Below are 19,156 nucleotides of genomic sequence, written 5' to 3'. Positions count from 1 at the left end.
ACAAGAAGAAAGGATGATATTCACTATTCTGGATTAAATCCCTTTTTGGCTCAGAAAGGGCTTAATTATGCTGCCACAAAAATCTTTGGTCATTTGCCAAATATTATTAAGAGTCTGGCAGATAGCCAACCAACATTTAAAAAAAAATTAAAATAATTTCTGAATGACAACTCCTTCTACTCAATAGATGAATTCTTAGATATGAAGTAGTAAATGTAAAATTAATTAATTAATTAATTAATTATCTTGTGTAAATAAAAATTTTGCTAAAGTGACACATTCCACATCATTATGAAATGTCATATTCATTATCTATGGAACAAAGATTAATGTATGTATGTATATAAGGAAATCGGATGATCCTAGTTATGTTAAGTTTTTGGGGTATATTTGGACAATAAATTATCTTTGGCCCAACATGTACAATATATTAGTGGTAAGCTGTCAAGAGAAATTTATCTGTTAAGGTGACTTATGGCTTGTGTACCCGAAAAGTATGTTAGAACATCCTATTTTTCTTTCTTCCAAAGCATACTAACATATGGTATTATTTTGTGGGGAAACTCTAGTTGTGTGCCTGATGTCTTAATACTGCAGAAAAAACTGCTAGGGTAATTACTGGTTCTCCTTATAAGGCACACTATAAACCATTGTTTTGTGAACCTAATATTGTGAATGTAATAAACTTATACATATAGTATGTTTTAATTAACACAAAAAGAAGTTACCAGAAGCAAAATGCAGATAAAATGTACATTGTTACAATACAAGAGGAAACAGATGCATTTATACCTCTTGCCACAGACTGTCAAAATCACCGAACAGTTACAAACTCGTGGGGCACAGATTATTTAATAAGATTCCACAACCTGTACAAGAATTACCCATACAAGCACTTAAACAAATACTGGTTGGCTGGTTGCCCACCCATTCTATGACATAAATGAAAATTTCAATTGTGACACTAATAAAAATCCTGTTGTTTCTTTTAAATAATCAGTTGCATGGTAAACATGTCTGACAATGTCTATTGCTCTAATGGATGAATGACAATAAAATTATTATTATTATTATTATTACTTCCATATCTATAATTTGCTTTCAAGTTTGTCTGCCTTGTATAGATACTCTGCATACTTCCATCTTCCATCTCTCCCTTCTTCAGTTTTAATCTACAGTTCATGGAAAGTCTTAAAGAAACCTTTTGGTATCTCCAGGTCTCTTCCACATATACAAACTTCTTTCATGATCCTTAAACCAAGTGTTAGTGATGATCAAATAATGCTCTGTGCAAAATTCAACCAGGTGGCTTCCTCTTTCATTCCTTTCCTCCAGTCCATATTCAGCTACAGTTTTTCCTACTCTGCCTTTTCCTACTGTTGAGTCGCAGTCACCCATCACAATTAAATTTTTACCTCCCTTAACACTTAAGCAGGTGTGCCTTTATGTAAAGTGCACCAATCACAAATAACATTGTCTTCTCCCAGTCTATTATTGTTTCACAATTGAGAGCCCATACCTATTCCTTCATTACTGCTTCAGCCAACACATAAGTTGTGTTGTCAAATACCCAAGTGAGCAGCAGTAATATAAAATAAACAGTGAGCAAGGTAGCAAGGTGAGAAAGAAATGTACTGTCCATGCAAGAAAATGACTCAATTCTGAGCTAGCGGTATAGTTCCACACTGAGGCAGGTATCTACAAGATAATGAATACTCAAATAAGTGAATGTCAGGGATTTGATACAGTCACACTGTTTAATGCTTTCAGTGGGTCATTAGTGTGGGGTAACACTTCTACATGGGAAGAGAGTGATGTAATGAAAGTTTATTTTATTATTGTTTAATTAAACAGTGATTTAGCTCATATAATGTAAGTTTATTTTATCATTTCCTAATTAAACTAAGAGTAAACTGTGATTTAGCTCATACATGTGTACCTCGGCAATATAAAGGTAGCTATTTTGTACATGTGTACAAAGTATGCCATGCATCCACTCATTTTATGAAAGATGGTACGCCCTTTCGAGGGTTAATTATCTGAATGATTTCTTTTATCTCATCATACATTTGGCCGGTCGAAGTGGCCGTGCGGTTAAAGGCGCTGCAGTCTGGAACCGCAAGACCGCTACGGTCGCAGGTTCGAATCCTGCCTCGGGCATGGATGTTTGTGATGTCCTTAGGTTAGTTAGGTTTAACTAGTTCTAAGTTCTAGGGGACTAATGACCTCAGCAGTTGAGTCCCATAGTGCTCAGAGCCATTTTTTGAACCATCATACATTTCTTCAATCTTGTCATCATCTGCAGAGCTAGTTGACGTATTGTTACATAGAAGAAGGTGTAATTAAATGAATGATGAACACTAACTTCACTTAACGAAGGTTTATTCAGCACTTGCACATACAAGAGTGTGGAGCGAACTGCCTCCGGCCAGAACACGTACAGTATATATACATCTACAGAACATTCCAGTACAATGATTCTTGACATTTATGGATATTTACATGAACTGAATATAGACATTAAAATTGTACAGCCCAGGTGAGTTTTGAACTCATGACCCTCCATGCCCCAGTTTAGTATCATAACCACTACACTACGGTACTACTCAGCTTCTTCTGTGACATTACTCCCTCCTTAAGAAAACAGTGTCTTGGTGTTACGTTGTCCTAGTCCGTGAAGGAGTCATCGGTCCTGCATACTCCGACTCCCAATAATTAATGCTCTCCCTGGCAGTGATATTCTTAGAACTTCATTTGCCACTACACTTTTCATCACCTTTTCGCTTGTTGCCTGTTGCTGGAGCTTTGAATTTACCCAGGGATGCAGGATCCTTGTAGGGCTTCATTCGAAGGAAGTGGACCAAATCTTTGATCTTCCATCGTCTTGTGTCAAGTTCAAAATCTTCAACTTCATAAGTAACATCAGACAACTATCTTACAACCTTATAAGGTCCAAAGTAGCGCCTGAGGAACTTTTCAGAGAGACCAATTCTCCAAACAGGAGTGAAGATCCATACGTGGTCACCAGGATGGTAGACAACAGGGCGGTGGGTCGGTGATTGTTTTCTTGAGCGTGCAGTGTGCGGAGTCGAGCTAATTGCCAAGCTTCCTCAGCTCTGGTTAACACGTGGCTGATGTAGTCATTGTCCATGTCATCAGAATGTAACAGAAACACCATGTCCATCATCGTAGTCGCCTCATGCCCATACACCAGGAAAAAGGGTGTAAATCCTGTGGTGTCTTGTTTGGAGGTGTTGTAGACAAACGCCATGAAAGGTAGCACCTCATCTCAGTTGCTCTGCTCGACATTGATGAACATTGATAGCATGTTGGCAAAGGTCTTATTAAGACATTCAGTAAGCCCGTTAGTTTTTGAATGGCAGGCAGTCATCATGTGATGAGTAATGCTGTACCGACGGTTTATCTCTGTCACAAGATTCAATTGAAAAACTTTCCCTTGATCCATAATTAACGACCTTGGGGCACCGTGTTTTAATACAATGTCTTCCACAATGAATTTGGCTACCTCGGATGCTTTGGCTGTTTTCACGGCTTTTGTAATGGCATAGCGTGTCAGACAATCAGTGCAAACAATAATCAATATATTGCCACTAGCAGGTGTTGGAAATCATCCGAGAAGGTCAATCCCAACATGCTAGAAAGGTATTTTGGCTGGTGGAATTGATATGAGTCAGCCAGGTGGTTTCTGAGGAACTGTCTTTCTCTTCTTGCACTCTCAACAGTGCAACACATAGTGATGGACAGTTCTTAATTAACCTGGCCAGAAAACTCTCTTGTGAATTCTATTATATGTCTTAATAAATCCTAAATGTTCGTCCTCAGGGTATCATGGAATTTCTGTAGAACATCTAAGTGCATGTGTTTAGGAATCACTGATAGCCACCTCTTTCCAAATGGATCAAAGTTTTTCTTGCAAAATAATCCATTAACTACCTTAAATTGTCCTTTCATGTCCTCTGACCGATACCCACTGGCATCTGTGTGTAGTTCTGTTGGTGCTCTCCCATCATACAGACCAAATACAGGATCAGTCGTCAGAGCTTTTCGCAGCGCATCGAAAGAATCTTGTTGAACATCACCCCAGATAAATTTAGCATCAGCTTTTAACAACTCTTGGAATGGCCTGGCTTTGATACAAAAGTCTTTGATAAAATGATGGTAATAAGAATATAACCCGAGGAAGCTTCTCACATCTCTAATACTTTTAGGAATAGGAAATTCCATTATAGATCTCACCTTTTCTGGGTCTGGCCACACCCCTTTGTTTGACACAAGGTGTCCAAGTATTTTGATTTTTTTGCTCCAAAGAGACACTTCCTTGGATTAAGTTTCAGTCCGCCTTGTTGGAGACACTTAAGAATGGCCCTCATTGTTTTTATATGTTCATCAAATGTCTCTGAGACCACTATCCTGTCATCTAAGTAAGAAAGACACATTGTCCATTTCAGATGATGTAGAACATTATCCATCATCCATTCATAAGTTGCTAGTGCATTATACAAAGCAAACGACATTACCTTAAACTCACACAGGCCCTCAGGGGCGATGAATGCGGTTTTCTCATTTACTTCAATTTGCCAGTATCCCGGGTACATGTCCATGGTTGAGAAAAACTTAGCCTCCTTCAGACAATCTAGTGTATCGTCAATTTGTGGAAGAGGGTAAATGTCCTTTTTAGTTATCTTATTAAGCTTCCTGTAATCAACACAAAAGAGCCAACTGCCATCCTTATTCCTGACAAGGACCACTATGGGCTCTGCGAAGGCTGAATGATGTCATTCTTCATCATTTTCTCTACCTCGGCACAAATTATTTGATGTTCCATTGCTGACACACAGTATGCTCTCTGGCTTATTGGTTGATGTTCTCCAGTGCTAATCCAGTGCTTCACCATCAGTTTGTCTAATTTGCTCTTCACTTATGGATTGAAGCATTCAGAGAACTCTTGAAGAATGACAAGTAGTTTCTCCTGCTGTTCCTTAGTGAGATCTGGTGATTGTCAAGCTAGAAGATCTTGTCTCATAGTGGTAGCGCTATTTCACCCACAAGTTTTGCATGGGAGGTTTCTATGATGCTCAGCTGTTCTTCAATTAACGGCTCAGTGTTTGCTACACACATGTCTTGGAAGGATCTGCAGTTCTCGGCAACAGTTAACTATCCACAATTCACTGAATCCATTCTTAAACAAGACAACATGGGATGGGATGACAAAGTTATTCTTCAATGGTATGCTTCTCTTATATTCCACTAGAAAATCCATGGGTTGATGCATGGCGTGACATGTGACAGTTACCTTTCTAGTGCTCACTACAGGAATGATCACTTCATCCAGCACACATAGTCTCCACAAACTTAGATGCGGATCTTCCTGTCCACAGTATGTCATCTTGTCTAGCATAATCACTGAGCGACCACAATCTATAATTTCCTGAGAAGCTTTCAAAAAGTCCCATCCGAGAATGGCGTCATGACTACACTCTTGTAAGATAAAGAATTCTAAGGGCTGTGTTTGGCCACTTATACCCATGTGAATGGTACATCTTCCTATAGGTTTTACATATTTCCCATTAGCCACCTTCAGCAGAGATGTTTTGTTGTCGACAAAAACGGTTTTCTGCAACTGGCGACAGTACTTCTCCGAAATGACTGAATATGGTGCTCCAGAGTCTGTAAGAGCTTGGGCTGGTTGGCCATCCATGAGGATATTGACATAGTTTCCTATCATTTTTGTAGTGATTGACTGTGGCGGATTTTTCTCTTCGGCAACCTCACCTCCAAGGAAGGTTGCACCCTTTAGTTTTCCAGGTTGCAGCAGCTAGGTGAGCGGCTGGAGCTTCTAAACAGTGATGGAGACCTTGTTTGGTGTGTTGAGGAGCCTCCTCTCCAGTGGCTATCTCGCAGCGATGGTGACCTACGTCGTCCTGCTCCCTCACCTTCTTGTTCATCTTCGTTGTCCCAGAGTTGGCATTGGTTAAGATTGGTCTGCTGTCTTCTGGCACCAATAGCGTCAAACATCCACTGCCTTTCTCAACAATAGTGCACCACATGTTCTGGTGATCCACAGTGGAAACATACTGGTTGGTTATCCTGCGGCTTCCAGATGTCAGTCTTCCTTGGTGCCCAAACAGGTCCCTCATGTGGCATTGTAGTAACGTAACTCCACCTGGGTCTCAACTTTTACACGGTTTTAAAGGGAAATGAAGGATGAGAGATTGGGTTCAATGTCTGTTTCACTTTCTCCCTTATGACCTCTTGAAGCGTCTTTGTTTTTTGCTCACCATACAGTTCAAGTGCCTTCTGAACTTCCTCTCTCACTATCTGATGAAGAACACTTGTGAAATCAGTTTCTTCCTCCATCACAGACATTAATACAATGTCAAACTTCTTGCGTGTAATTCTTTTTTGGTGCATTGTCTCAATATACTGGCACAATTTATGAAATCATCTGCTGTCGAAACTTCCTTCAGGAGTAGGGCTTGATACATCTCCTCAGCAACACCCTTCACGGGATGTGCAACCTTGGCTTCCTCCTTCATTCTAGGATCCACTATTTTACACATCTCCAAGATGTCTTGAATGTAGGATGCTGTAGTTTCTCCTGGATGCTGTGCCCCGCATTTTAATTTATCTTCAGCCTTGAACTTCTGTCATTGTGTGTCATCGAAATATTTGCGCAGTTCCACCTGGAATACTTCCCCGCTTGTGAACTTCTCCTTGTTGTTCTCATACCATTACTTGGCAGTGCCCTCCAAGTGGAAAAATATGTTAGCCAAACACACAGTGTCATACTATTCGTTAAATTTGGCTGTACATTCATATACCTTCAGCACTTGTTTGAATCTTGGCCATCATCACTGGACAACCCAGAAGGATGTCTTATGTGGTGGCACACCATTGCTGTCACTGTAATGTCCTCTTCTTCTTCTGTCACTGGTAGATTGCGATCTGTTGAATATGGCTCAAACTCGGCTTTCTCGCCATGTAAATGGTGGCTCTGTCATGACCTGTTGGGAGCCACTGTGTCATTGATAATGTGTGCTATCACAAGTTCCAATACCCAGCGTTGCCACCAGAATCATGTCATGTAGAAGAAGGTGTAATTAGATGAATGGCGAACACTAACTTTGTTTAACGAATTTTTATTTAGCACTTCCACATACAAGAGCATGGAGTGAACTGCCTCTGGCCAGAACATATACGGTATATATACAGCTACAGAACATTCCAGTACAAGGATTCTTGGCATTTGCGTATACTTCTAGAACCTATGCGAATGGAATATAGAAATTAAAATTGTACAGCCCAGCTGAGTTTCGAACTCACGACGCACCATGCACCAGTTTAGTATCATAACCACTACCCCACAGTGTTACTCAGCTTCTTCTGCCACAATATAAACTTGTACTACAGTGGTGGGTGTGGGATAAATATCTACCATCTCCTGAATTACCCCCATTTGATTTTGTATTTATAACCATTTCACCAGACCAGAAGTGCTGTTCTTCCTGCCATCAAACTTCACTAATTCCCACTATATCTAACTTCAGCCTATACATTTCCCTTTTTACCATTTCTGAACTACCTATGTGATTAAGAGATCTGACATTGCGTGCTCCAATCTGTTTCTCCTGATGATGACATCCTCCTGAGTAGTCCCTGCCTGGACTTCTGAATTCAGACTATTTTACCATTGGTATATTTTACCCAAGAGGATGCCATCATCATTTAACCATACAGCAGAGTTGTATGCCCTAGGGTAATATTACAGCTGTAGTTTCCCCTTGGTTTCAGCCATTCACAGTACCATCACAGGGAGGCCATTTTGGTTGGTGTTACAAGGTCAGTCAGTCAATCATCCAGACTGTTGCCCCTGCAACTACTGAAAAGGCTACTGTCCCTCTTCAGGAACAATATGACTGTCTGACCTTTCAACAGATACCCCTCAATTGTGGCTACACCAGTGGTATGGCTGTCTGTATCACTGAGGCATGCAAGCCACCCCACCAAAGGCAAGGTCCATTGTATATTTTGATACCTGTAGTAATTTGTGGGTTTGGTGTGCTTTCTAAATGTCCCTTTTTGAAATGTCTACTTCTTTCTCATTTGTTCTCAGTCAGTATAATGGTCAATAACAATTTTCATTAATCATTTTGCCCTATCTTCGATCAGCCTCTTCAGTTCAGAGTATTTTTTCAGTTTAAGATCTTGTTTTATCTGCCTGATGTACTGAAATTTTAGTCTTCTTGTGCGTTATTCATAGGTATTTGATATTCTATTAATCTGACAATAAAGGGGCATTGTATGTATAGGTGTCTATCGCTTCAGTCCCTTCATTCCTTGACAGCCCTCCACAATGCTCTTTTTATGATGGTTGAATACTTCTTCATTGGCTCTTCTCTCTGTCCATGAGTATATAGGACTCTCCTCCAACACTATGCTTCAAAGGCCTGTAGTGTTTTCTATTTTGGCTCCCTGCTGTCTTTGAGACATACAGGGCAATGCTCCAAACAAAAGGTTTTACATACTGTTTCTGTAGTTTAACCAAAACTATTTTTCTTCTATGCTAGTGGAGCCCCTGAGCAGAAACACATTCTCATCCTGAGTGTGTCTATTCCTTTGTTCTGAAGGGGCGGCCACCTCAGTTAACTGTTTTTTGCTGATCTGTGCACTTCAAGCATTCTTGTTGTTACCTCCATACTACATAGCAGGGAGCTGCAGGCTTCAGTCACCACAGGAAATTTCTTTGTAATCAGGCATGTGTGATCGTATGCAGTGGTATTAAACTTATGTTGGAAGAGGAAAACAAGGATGAAAAAAGCTAATCAAAAAATGTGGTTCAGAGCACCACAAGAACTGCTAGCCATTCCATATGCATGAAAAAACATTAAAGAAGGAAGGGAAACATAGCTACTTCAGGAAATATGCAAAAGGAAGAGAAGACAATTTTATTTCTGCAATTCTGATGAACAAGCTGTCAGGGGACTAAGCTCTAATTTCCACATATGTTCTTTATTTTATATTTTCTATATTGTAGTAAGTGACATTGTCCACTACATTACATTTGTAATCCTTTAACATTCATGAAATTTCTTTCTGATAGTGCATAGTTAAACTTGTTTTGCTTTGGTTGATGGTTTATTTATGCAACTATTTCTTCTTTGGTACTCTAGTGAGATCTAATTGATTATGAATTACTATATTTGTCAAAATGTTGGTCATACTGACATAACCTGTTCATAAGATCATTTGTGAACTCACTAGGTATAGCTTACAAGTAATGTGAGATATACTGTTGTGAATAAGCTTTAGTTTTCATCTCTCCTACCACACAGTGCCTGATCAGAAGCAAACCTCCACCACTGCCATTGTTCCCTCCACTGCTGCACTGTCTGTGCAGGTATGGGCCAAGTTATTTTAAGTACACTCTAGCCGCTTCTTCTTTTTGAATGCCATTTTAGCATGTGCATCTTCTTTATTTAATATCCTGAAATGATCTAACACCCTCTGTAAGTCTCCTGCCCAGGTACTTGAAGTTGGTGAGCTGCTTCAGATTGTCTCCACCCAGATGTTGGTTTGCAGCTGTTTGAACTTTGCTGCATACAAAGATTTCAGTTTTCGTCTATCTACCAATCTGTTTAATTTTGTGTTCCCAACTAGTTATACTTAAGTAAATAAATTATCTCCCAATCTGCTCACTAATAGTAATGTCTAAGTTTGAATAGTTTCATTATTCATCAGCCTCCAAGAGGAGTTTACTGAGTTTTGGGAGATGCTACGAACCTTAGTGTCAGCTTTGCCTGTTTATAGCTGGAAATACTGGTGATCTTAGGTTGACTCACAAAAATATAATTTGTTGTCTGTATAAGTTTACATGATTTCAGTTTTCAGATTATGCCACACTCAAACTAAAATGTCAGCTATAGTCTGCTCTTTGCAGGCACTGCAAATTATTCTTTATTTCACCGTACTTTTCATTTGTAATTCTAATTTTCTTGTGTTTGATCAACACCCCAAAAGTTTATTATTTCCTTGAGAATTATGTAATTTCACAGAACCTGACAGGAGGCCCTAATGGTGGTCTGCATGTGACTGATGTTACCAATGCTTCACGGACTATGTTGATGAACATCGAGACACTTCAGTGGGATGACACACTCTGCAAGTACGTTCAGTATAAATTTAATTTATATCTACCCATTTATGTAACAAGTTAATGATTAATATTTTGCTTAGAATTTATACAGCAAGGCTTTAGTGGTAAAAAAGTATATTTTATAATGTAAGCTATGTCACTATTAATTATTTCTTGAAAGGTATTAACAGTGCACTTACTCTACAGGATGAGCCAGTACTTATTTGTAATCCAGTAAATATAATGAGCAGGTATGAAATGCTTATCAGCATATCCCTTCATTAGGGAGATGAGGTCTGTTGGAAACAAAATCTGTCATAGAAGTTATGATGGGTTGTAGTCTTTTATATGGACGTAATGTCACTGTATAGGCTATTTTCATATATTAAAAATATGGTTTGGGGTGTAGTTATTTTGTGAAATTAAAGGTAAAAAATCTTTAAATTTCAAGATTTGGTTGCATGATCCAAAATGCTCTGTTATTGACTGAAGCTCTGGTGCCATCACAGACTAGGAGTAAGATGAAGCTATACATTTGTTATCAGAGTGTTAGTCAAAGTTACTAGTGTTTTTTGATACTTTTTCTGCAAAAGTTTAGTTATTTAGTGATGAAAAACACATTTACAACTTTTAAGTAACAATCATCCAAAAGTTGATTGATTTATGGTCTCTTTGTTTTACAAAAACATCCCAGATTTTTATGTTCTGGAGATACTAAACATGGAAACTGCACTGAATGACAACTAGGAGAAGTACTGTGTCAGCAATAAGTCACAGAACTGTCTCAAAATGGAAGGAGTCTGGAATTGGATTATTTGCTTTGACCATGCTGTAAACGTCTTCCTGGGCAACTTTTGGAAGCTTGTACAATAAAACACAGGGGAACTTTTTCATACAGAAAGTAATTGCTATGGTTATAGCCAGAACAACTTCTCTTTTCCACGTTCCTCTTTTCTCAGTTTTCAGACAGTGTAATAACACTCGTGTGAAACCATGGAGCATCATTGTGTCTGCCTTCAACAGCTTTAGACATTGCAGTTTTTATATTCTTGCACAGCCACTGTCTACAATAATTAACCAGTCCCTTCAAGAAGTTTATTTTGCAGACATACTCAAGTACACAGTAGTTAAGCCACTATTCAAAAAATGCACAAAAAACATATGGGAAACTATTGCCCACTCTCTCTTCTTATGTCACTATCAAAAATATTTGAAAAGATAGTCACAATAGAAATTCAAAATTTCATAGAAAAATTTACAATAATCTCAAAAAATCAATATGGATTTCAAAAAGGCAAAACCACAGTATTGGCTGTAAACCATTTTGTAGATACAATTAGCTCCTCTTAGACATCTCATTGCATGCTACAAGGACTTTTTGGGACCTATCAAAAGCCTTTGATCGTGTGAACCACGCCTTGCTACTCCGTAAACTGGAAAAATTTGGAGTTAGGAGTGCTGTACTAGAATGGTTTAAGTCCTACCTAACCAACTCAGGAGAAAGAGTGGTTACATCAACAGAGAAAGGAACTTATACTTCAAAATTGAAAACCATTTCACAAGAAGTGCCTCAAGGTTCTGTCTTAGGCCCCATTCTGTTCCTGTTTTACATAAGTGATCTACCAGATGACACATCTGTAATCATTGCAAATATAAGTACTGACCAAATTCCTCAAACTATATTAAATACACTCCTGGAAATTGAAATAAGAACACCGTGAATTCGTTGTCCCAGGAAGGGGAAACTTTATTGACACATTCCTGGGGTCAGATACATCACATGATCACACTGACAGAACCACAGGCACATAGACACAGGCAACAGAGCATGCACAATGTCGGCACTAGTACAGTGTATATCCACCTTTCGCAGCAATGCAGGCTGCTATTCTCCCATGGAGACGATCATAGAGATGCTGGATGTAGTCCTGTGGAACGGCTTGCCATGCCATTTCCACCTGGCACCTCAGTTGGACCAGCGTTCGTGCTGGACGTGCAGACCGCGTGAGACGACGCTTCATCCAGTCCCAAACATGCTCAATGGGGGACAGATCCGGAGATCTTGCTGGCCAGGGTAGTTGACTTACACCTTCTAGAGCACATTGGGTGGCACGGGATACATTCGGACGTGCATTGTCCTGTTGGAACAGCAAGTTCCCTTGCCGGTCTAGGAATGGTAGAACGATGGGTTCGATGACGGTTTGGATGTACCGTGCACTATTCAGTGTCCCCTCGACGATCACCAGTGGTGTACGGCCAGTGTAGGAGATCGCTCCCCACACCATGATGCCGGGTGTTGGCCCTGTGTGCCTCGGTCGTATGCAGTCCTGATTGTGGCGCTCACCTGCACGGCGCCAAACACGCATACGACCATCATTGGCACCAAGGCAGAAGCGACTCTCATCGCTGAAGACGACACGTCTCCATTCGTCCCTCCATTCACGCCTGTCGCGACACCACTGGAGGCGGGCTGCACGATGTTGGGGCGTGAGCGGAAGACGGCCTAACGGTGTGCGGGACCGTAGCCCAGCTTCATGGAGACAGTTGCGAATGGTCCTCGCCGATACCCCAGGAGCAACAGCGTCCCTAATTTGCTGGGAAGTGGCGGTGCGGTCCCCTACGGCACTGCGTAGGATCCTACAGTCTTGGCGTGCATCCGTGCGTCGCTGCGGTCCGGTCCCCGGTCGACGGGCACGTGCACCTTCCGCCGACCACTGACGACAACATCGATGTACTGTGGAGACCTCACGCCCCACGTGTTGAGCAATTCGGCGGTACGTCCACCCGGCCTCCCGCATGCCCACTATACGGCCTCGCTCAAAGTCCGTCAACTGCACATACGGTTCACGTCCACGCTGTCGCGGCATGCTACCAGTGTTAAAGACTGCGATGGAGCTCCGTATGCCACGGCAAATTGGCTGACACTGACGGCGGCGGTGCACAAATGCTGCGCAGCTAGCGCCATTCGACGGCCAACACCGCGGTTCCTGGTGTGTCCGCTGTGCCGTGCGTGTGATCATTGCTTGTACAGCCCTCTCGCAGTGTCCGGAGCAAGTATGGTGGGTCTGACACACCGGTGTCAATGTGTTCTTTTTTCCATTTCCAAGAGTGTACTTTAGAAAAATTAGGTACCTGGTTTGATTTAAACAGGTTAAAATTAAACATGGGAAGGACTCAGTTAATGCAGTTTAAAACTAAACAAGCAAAATGAAATGATGTTCAAATCAGTCACAAAAATCGGGATTTTTCGGGAAGCTAACTGTGCGAAATTCCTAGGAATACAACTGGATAAAAATCTATTGTGGAGCTCACATATTCAGCATCTTTCAAATAAATTAAATAGCCTAGCATTTGCAATAAGGATACTGTACAAAGCTACTAGTGTGGACATATCACAGCTACTTCAAATCAGTAATAAGGTACAGAATTGTATTTTGGTTTTAATTCATACCATGTGTGTTGAATATTAAAACTTCAGAAAACCGTCATTAGAAATATGTACAATGTAGGGTGAAGAAAATAATGTTGATCACTCCTAAAAAATCTAAAGATATTAGGTGTTCCCTAACTATACATCTATGAGCTGATTGTCTTCGTGCATGGTAATCCTGATTTATTTGTGGCAAATCATTTTCAGCATGATTACAACATCAGAAATCAAAATAATTTTATGCTGTCCACCCACTGTTTAAAACTTTATGCTCAAACTCCATAGTATATGATTATGAAAATTTATAACAAAGTGAAAGAAAGAGAATTGCTCAGCATAAATTTAGAAGCTCTGAAAAAAACCTTGTGTTAGAAACTAGCACAGAAATGTTACTATTCAGTAGTAGACTTCATGAAGGACAACCTGAAAATTTGAGAAGGAGAGAGCATTTAGTACTGCTTATTTTTAAAACTTTGTTACTTCTTAAGAAAAAATATTGGTTGATATTAATTACATATCCAGTACAGTATACTATATTAATCATATTATAAGAAAAATGTAAACCAAATTTTGTGTTTTGACACGTCTCTTGTACATTAAGTCAATGATCTGAAATTTATGTTATGAGACAATAAACTTCTATTCTGTTGTATCACCAGAAAATTATGTCTATGAAATATGCAGTTGATGCAGCAGAGCCTAAAAGTGTTTGTTGTTCTATTTGCATACTTAACGACTGCTGGAATACTATGATGTAAAGACTCTTAAGCAGGACCAAGTTTCATTTTAGCATAATGCCCTCATCTTATTACATTTCCATGTAGGTTTCAAGCAATGTTCAGTTTTACTCTTTATCAGAATCCTGCAGTCTTACAACAGGCTCAGTGGAGACAGTTGGAAATAGCAAATTATTGTCTTCAGTGGCTCGCTTGGAAAGAATAATGTGATCAGAAATTGTTAAATGGTTTCTCAGATTCTTGTAGACTGAATGAGTATCAGTCTTGTGAACATTGAATTAGAAATCCAGCACACTACCTGCTACATTACAATGACAAAAAGTTCATAAGGAGTGTTTATTTACATCAAAATGAGAAATAAACACACACTGTGACGACTAACTCATTTGGATCTCGAGTGAGTTGCAACCACATTGTACGTGTTTTTTCATTCATCAGAACACTGAGAAACAATTTCTCCAGTGTTTTTACAGATGTATTTTTACACTGTGGTACTACACACTATTTGTAACCTATTTTATGAAATGTAGATTCCAAAACAAGATATTGCTCTGTATGTGCTTTACGACAGTAGGAGCAGCACCATAGCAAGTAATGTCACAGGCATGACATGACTCAAACGGAACATTTTAGTGGTCTTGTATTTTTATTTCATTTCTCTCTCTCTCTTTTATATTATTTTATCATTTTCTTTAAATATGGAAATTCATGAAGAAAAAAGGATATCATGAGCATAAAATGATGTAATTCACCATTTAAGATGATTTCCCTATTGTCCGTCAGAATGGCTACCAGCTGTCTGTATCTGGAGACTGGTAACTGAAAGTGCCCTCTGCAACAATAATGAAGACGTTGCCACTTACTATTTAGTAACTGATGTTTGGGAAAATTATGCTCATGATATTAAAACTGCATCTCAGAGAACTTTGTCAGAATTGATTGTGTTTGTGTTAGTTGAACATGGTATCTCTAACCTGAGAATAGGTCAGAGCCATCACTTTCTCAGTTATCACACCACATTTCAGTCTTGGGTTAAATGGCTAGACTGCAAATAAGGTTCAGGCCTCTTGTTGGATCAAAGTTGTATCCATGTTATCCCAATGATTTCCAGAGTGTCCTATAGGCCTTTTTGATGGTAAAGTTTTCTGGAAGATAAAACTGCATAATAAATACAGTTACAGTTGGAACAGTTGCTAGCAAAACAGAACACTGCAGTTTGACAAAGCCTTGGATATTGAAGAAAATTCATGGCCTGATTGGCACACAAAATGAACTTGGATCAAGCCGAACTCAGAAATGTGCATTATACAAATGTTAATCTCAGATTATTCCACTGTGAACTAGCATCAGCTTTGGGTAGCAGAATTTTGTGTATCAAGCCAAGGTCATTTGCTGCTGTCAGTTCAAAAACTAGTGTCACTATAAATGAACAAATTTTTTTTGTACAAACAGAAGTTGAAAACAAGTAAATAATATAGAGGTCATTGTTGATGCCCCCTACAGTGCTGAGGCTCAGAATTTTTTTAATCAGTATTTTTAGGTTAAGGTAAATATCAGAAATGTAAGTAATGAGCGCAGATAGTAAATTCTCCTTTAAGAATTCTTAGAAATGATTCATAATTAATATGAAAAAAATTTGCTGGCATTTCATAGATGCATAGTGACAGAGCAAAAAAGGTAATTTGAACCATCTACAGTGAACAGTTAAATATATGGAGTTCGACAGTAGTCAATAAAGATTAGACATATCTTCCAGAAATACTCTCTATGCTCGAATAGAAGTAACTATACAGTTTGTATTAAATTTATAGTTACCGAACGTATGCTTAAACTGCTATGACATCTGCACACATTTTAACGAACAGTGATAGCAAGCACATGTAACTCAGTTGGCAACCTCATATTCATTGGCCTGGTACTATGCCATGTTTTTTCACAATGTGTCAGTGGTTACGTGCTTAACTCTAGCACTTAAAGTCAAGGGCTCATCCCCCCCCCCCTCCCCCCATCCCATCCCTCCCCTTGTACCCCCCAATTATCATTTCTTTCGCATTTGACAACGTATACTTATTAACAAAATTTGAAATTGCATTCGGAGTCCATGTTGAACTGTGGGTCTACATGTAAATGTGTGAGTAACTCTGTTCAACAAGCAAGCAAGTACACACATTAACAAAAGATTTGCATCACCCCTTTATTTCAGAATTCATGATGCAGTAAACAAAAACTGGCTCTGAGGCTTACACATATATACATTTGCAGTGTCTCCACATAACTAAATTGGTATTGTGCACAGACAGATATTAATGTCACAAAGGCTCAAATGTTTCATATAATTCATGTGAAAAAATGTATCATGTATTTCTAAATTAAAACTAAACATTAACTAAACATTAAACGTCCTGGCCCATTTTCATAGTAGACTAAAATATGGTTTGATTCTTCAACTCATGATTTATTCTGATATTTTTATCCAAAAACATGTTGACATAACACGTAGAATTACAAAAGAAATGTTCACAAAGAAGTTTTCAGAAGGAAATAATTCAAATAGCAATGTACTGTTTCTTATGTGTGTTAAATGATCTGAGGTGCTCAAAGAATTAAAGAAGAACTGTTACTACCATACTTTTTAGATGTATTTGTAAGCTACAATTAGGAGTTGGAAAATCCCAGAAAAGTAAGTTTCTGTAATGTTTAACAGCTTTTTTTTTATTATGAGTTTGCTATATTTTATTTGTATATATTCTGAATTTAAATGTTACAAAATAGTGGTTGTTTCATTTTAGTTTAATCTTGATTTTGCTATCAAAATCTGGAGTGTATGGGTTGTACAATGTTTGTTTACATTCTTAGTTTCAAATATTTTGGTAAATACAGTATTTCTAATCAAATACCTATATTATTTCAACTAAAAAGTCCAAGTAGAGATAATGAATAATAAATTATTATTTGTAATCATTCAATTAAAGTTTGGTTAAATTGAATGATTTTGAACTTACTGATCTGTGTTTCTTAGACAATATCAAACAAAAACGGACGATGAGTAATATAATTGGGACCTATTTATTCTGTTTGTTGTTTATTTATTAAAAAGTGAAGGATAATATCACAGACTTTTGCTCAAATTATGTTTGCATGTGACAAAAAAATTAAAACTGAACAGATTACGGCTATCAAGATCATTACTTAACTTGCACTTTCTTGAAGCATGTAAAATGAGGAGTGCTCATCTTAATGTCAGGACTGACTTGTCAGATTAATCAAATCTAGTGAATGATGTGACTGAAATGAAAATGTACATAATAACTGTTTTATTCACGCTATGAAGATGATGTAACACTGACTCAAGAAAATCTGAGAAATACTAGCCATTTCAGGGCTGCTGACACTGGTCCTTACATATCTTACAATAATCAAAATATAAATATATTCATTGTTTAAAACAGTAATTTTGAAGTTTACCATTAAAAGTGATTGATTTTCCAAAACAAGTTACCGAATTTTGATTTACAGTTTGTTACAATCTTTCCAGAATAATGAACATGGTAAAATGATTCAGTTATCATTGCCACAATAACGTTTGATTGAGAAATGTTTATAACTTTTTGAATAAAGGTCTGATTTTGATACTAACAGAATCCTGGATCTTTACACATAGCTGATTATTACAATTCCATGTTGGAATATCAACAATGTAGGAATGCACAGCTTTTTAGAATGGTATGACTACCAAGCAGCTGTCCACCAGGATGAATTTCCACCGCCAAACTGTGGCCATGAGCAAAGTAGACCTCCCTGTGGCACAACATGCAGCTGAACATAACGTGCTTGATTCCAGTGGCTGCTTCACCACCCAAGCCATCTGGATACTCCCCACCACCACCAGCTTTTCTGAACTGTGCAAATGGGCGTTATGCTTACAACACATTCTCTGCTGCTGTAAACATCCCACCCACAACTTACGATAACATACTGTCTCCACACATTCCACCCAACAGTTTCCACCTCCTCTGCCCTGTCACCTCCTCCCAATTTTCGCCCTGTTTTTCTACTTTTTTTGCTGTTTTCCCACACATTACCAGACAGGGCTCCTGTTCCCTCCACCTGTACACTGCTATCCCTCCCCCTTCGATGCCCACCTCAGATTACTGCTTCCATTCCACATCATAGTGGCATTCGGGTCTGAGTTGCTGGAGTTGGCAGCCATGTGTGTGTGGTGTGCATGTATGTATGATGTCCATGGCCAAAAGCTTATGTATAAGTGTCTTTTAATTGTGTCTGTCTTCAAATTAACATGTCATCTTTACAGTTAGTAGCAATCTTTCTTCTTGCATTGTTGAGCAATAATTACAATTAGATTTCTCTGTATGAATTTTGTAAATATCTATTTTAACATTTGTCATACATGTTTTTGGATATAAATTATATTTTATCATGATTTTACTATATTCCCTATTCTTATGTTCGAGGTACTTTGCTTTCATCAATTCAGTCAACTAATACCATTACGCTGTTTGCTCATTTTGTTACATCAGTTTCGCATATATATCAAAAGATAGTATTCAGTACTTCAATATGATCTGTATCGCACACTTCATCATGTGTCATCACATTCTGTTACTGTACAACCTTTTTCCTGGTACCTTACAATACTATCAAATACCAGTCTCCCATCACAATTAAATTTTCCTCTCTCTTAGCTATCTGATTAATTTTTTTTATCTGATCATACATTCTTTCAGTCTCTTCTTCACCTGCAGAGCTAGTTGGCATATGAACTTTTACTATGAGTAGTTGGTGTTGGCTTTGTGTATATCTTGGCTTTGTGTATAT

The 19,156-nt window shown here is 38.6% G+C and overlaps 1 protein-coding gene across 1 annotated transcript in view; it reads left to right on the top strand.

Moving 5' to 3' along the window:
- Nucleotides 1-19,156, top strand: part of LOC124594350 (glycerol kinase-like) — a 285,935-nt gene that overhangs the window by 89,930 nt on the left and 176,849 nt on the right. The window contains exon 5 of the mRNA XM_047132718.1: nucleotides 10,074-10,183. Coding sequence (XP_046988674.1) covers nucleotides 10,074-10,183 — 110 coding nt within the window. The remainder of the gene's footprint in view (nucleotides 1-10,073; nucleotides 10,184-19,156) is intronic.

Source organism: Schistocerca americana, chromosome 2, assembly GCF_021461395.2.
Source record: "Schistocerca americana isolate TAMUIC-IGC-003095 chromosome 2, iqSchAmer2.1, whole genome shotgun sequence".
NCBI classification, from domain to species: Eukaryota; Metazoa; Arthropoda; class Insecta; order Orthoptera; family Acrididae; genus Schistocerca; species Schistocerca americana.
The sequence above is the reverse complement of the archived record's forward strand: the minus strand, read 5'-3'. Positions and strand labels throughout refer to the sequence as shown.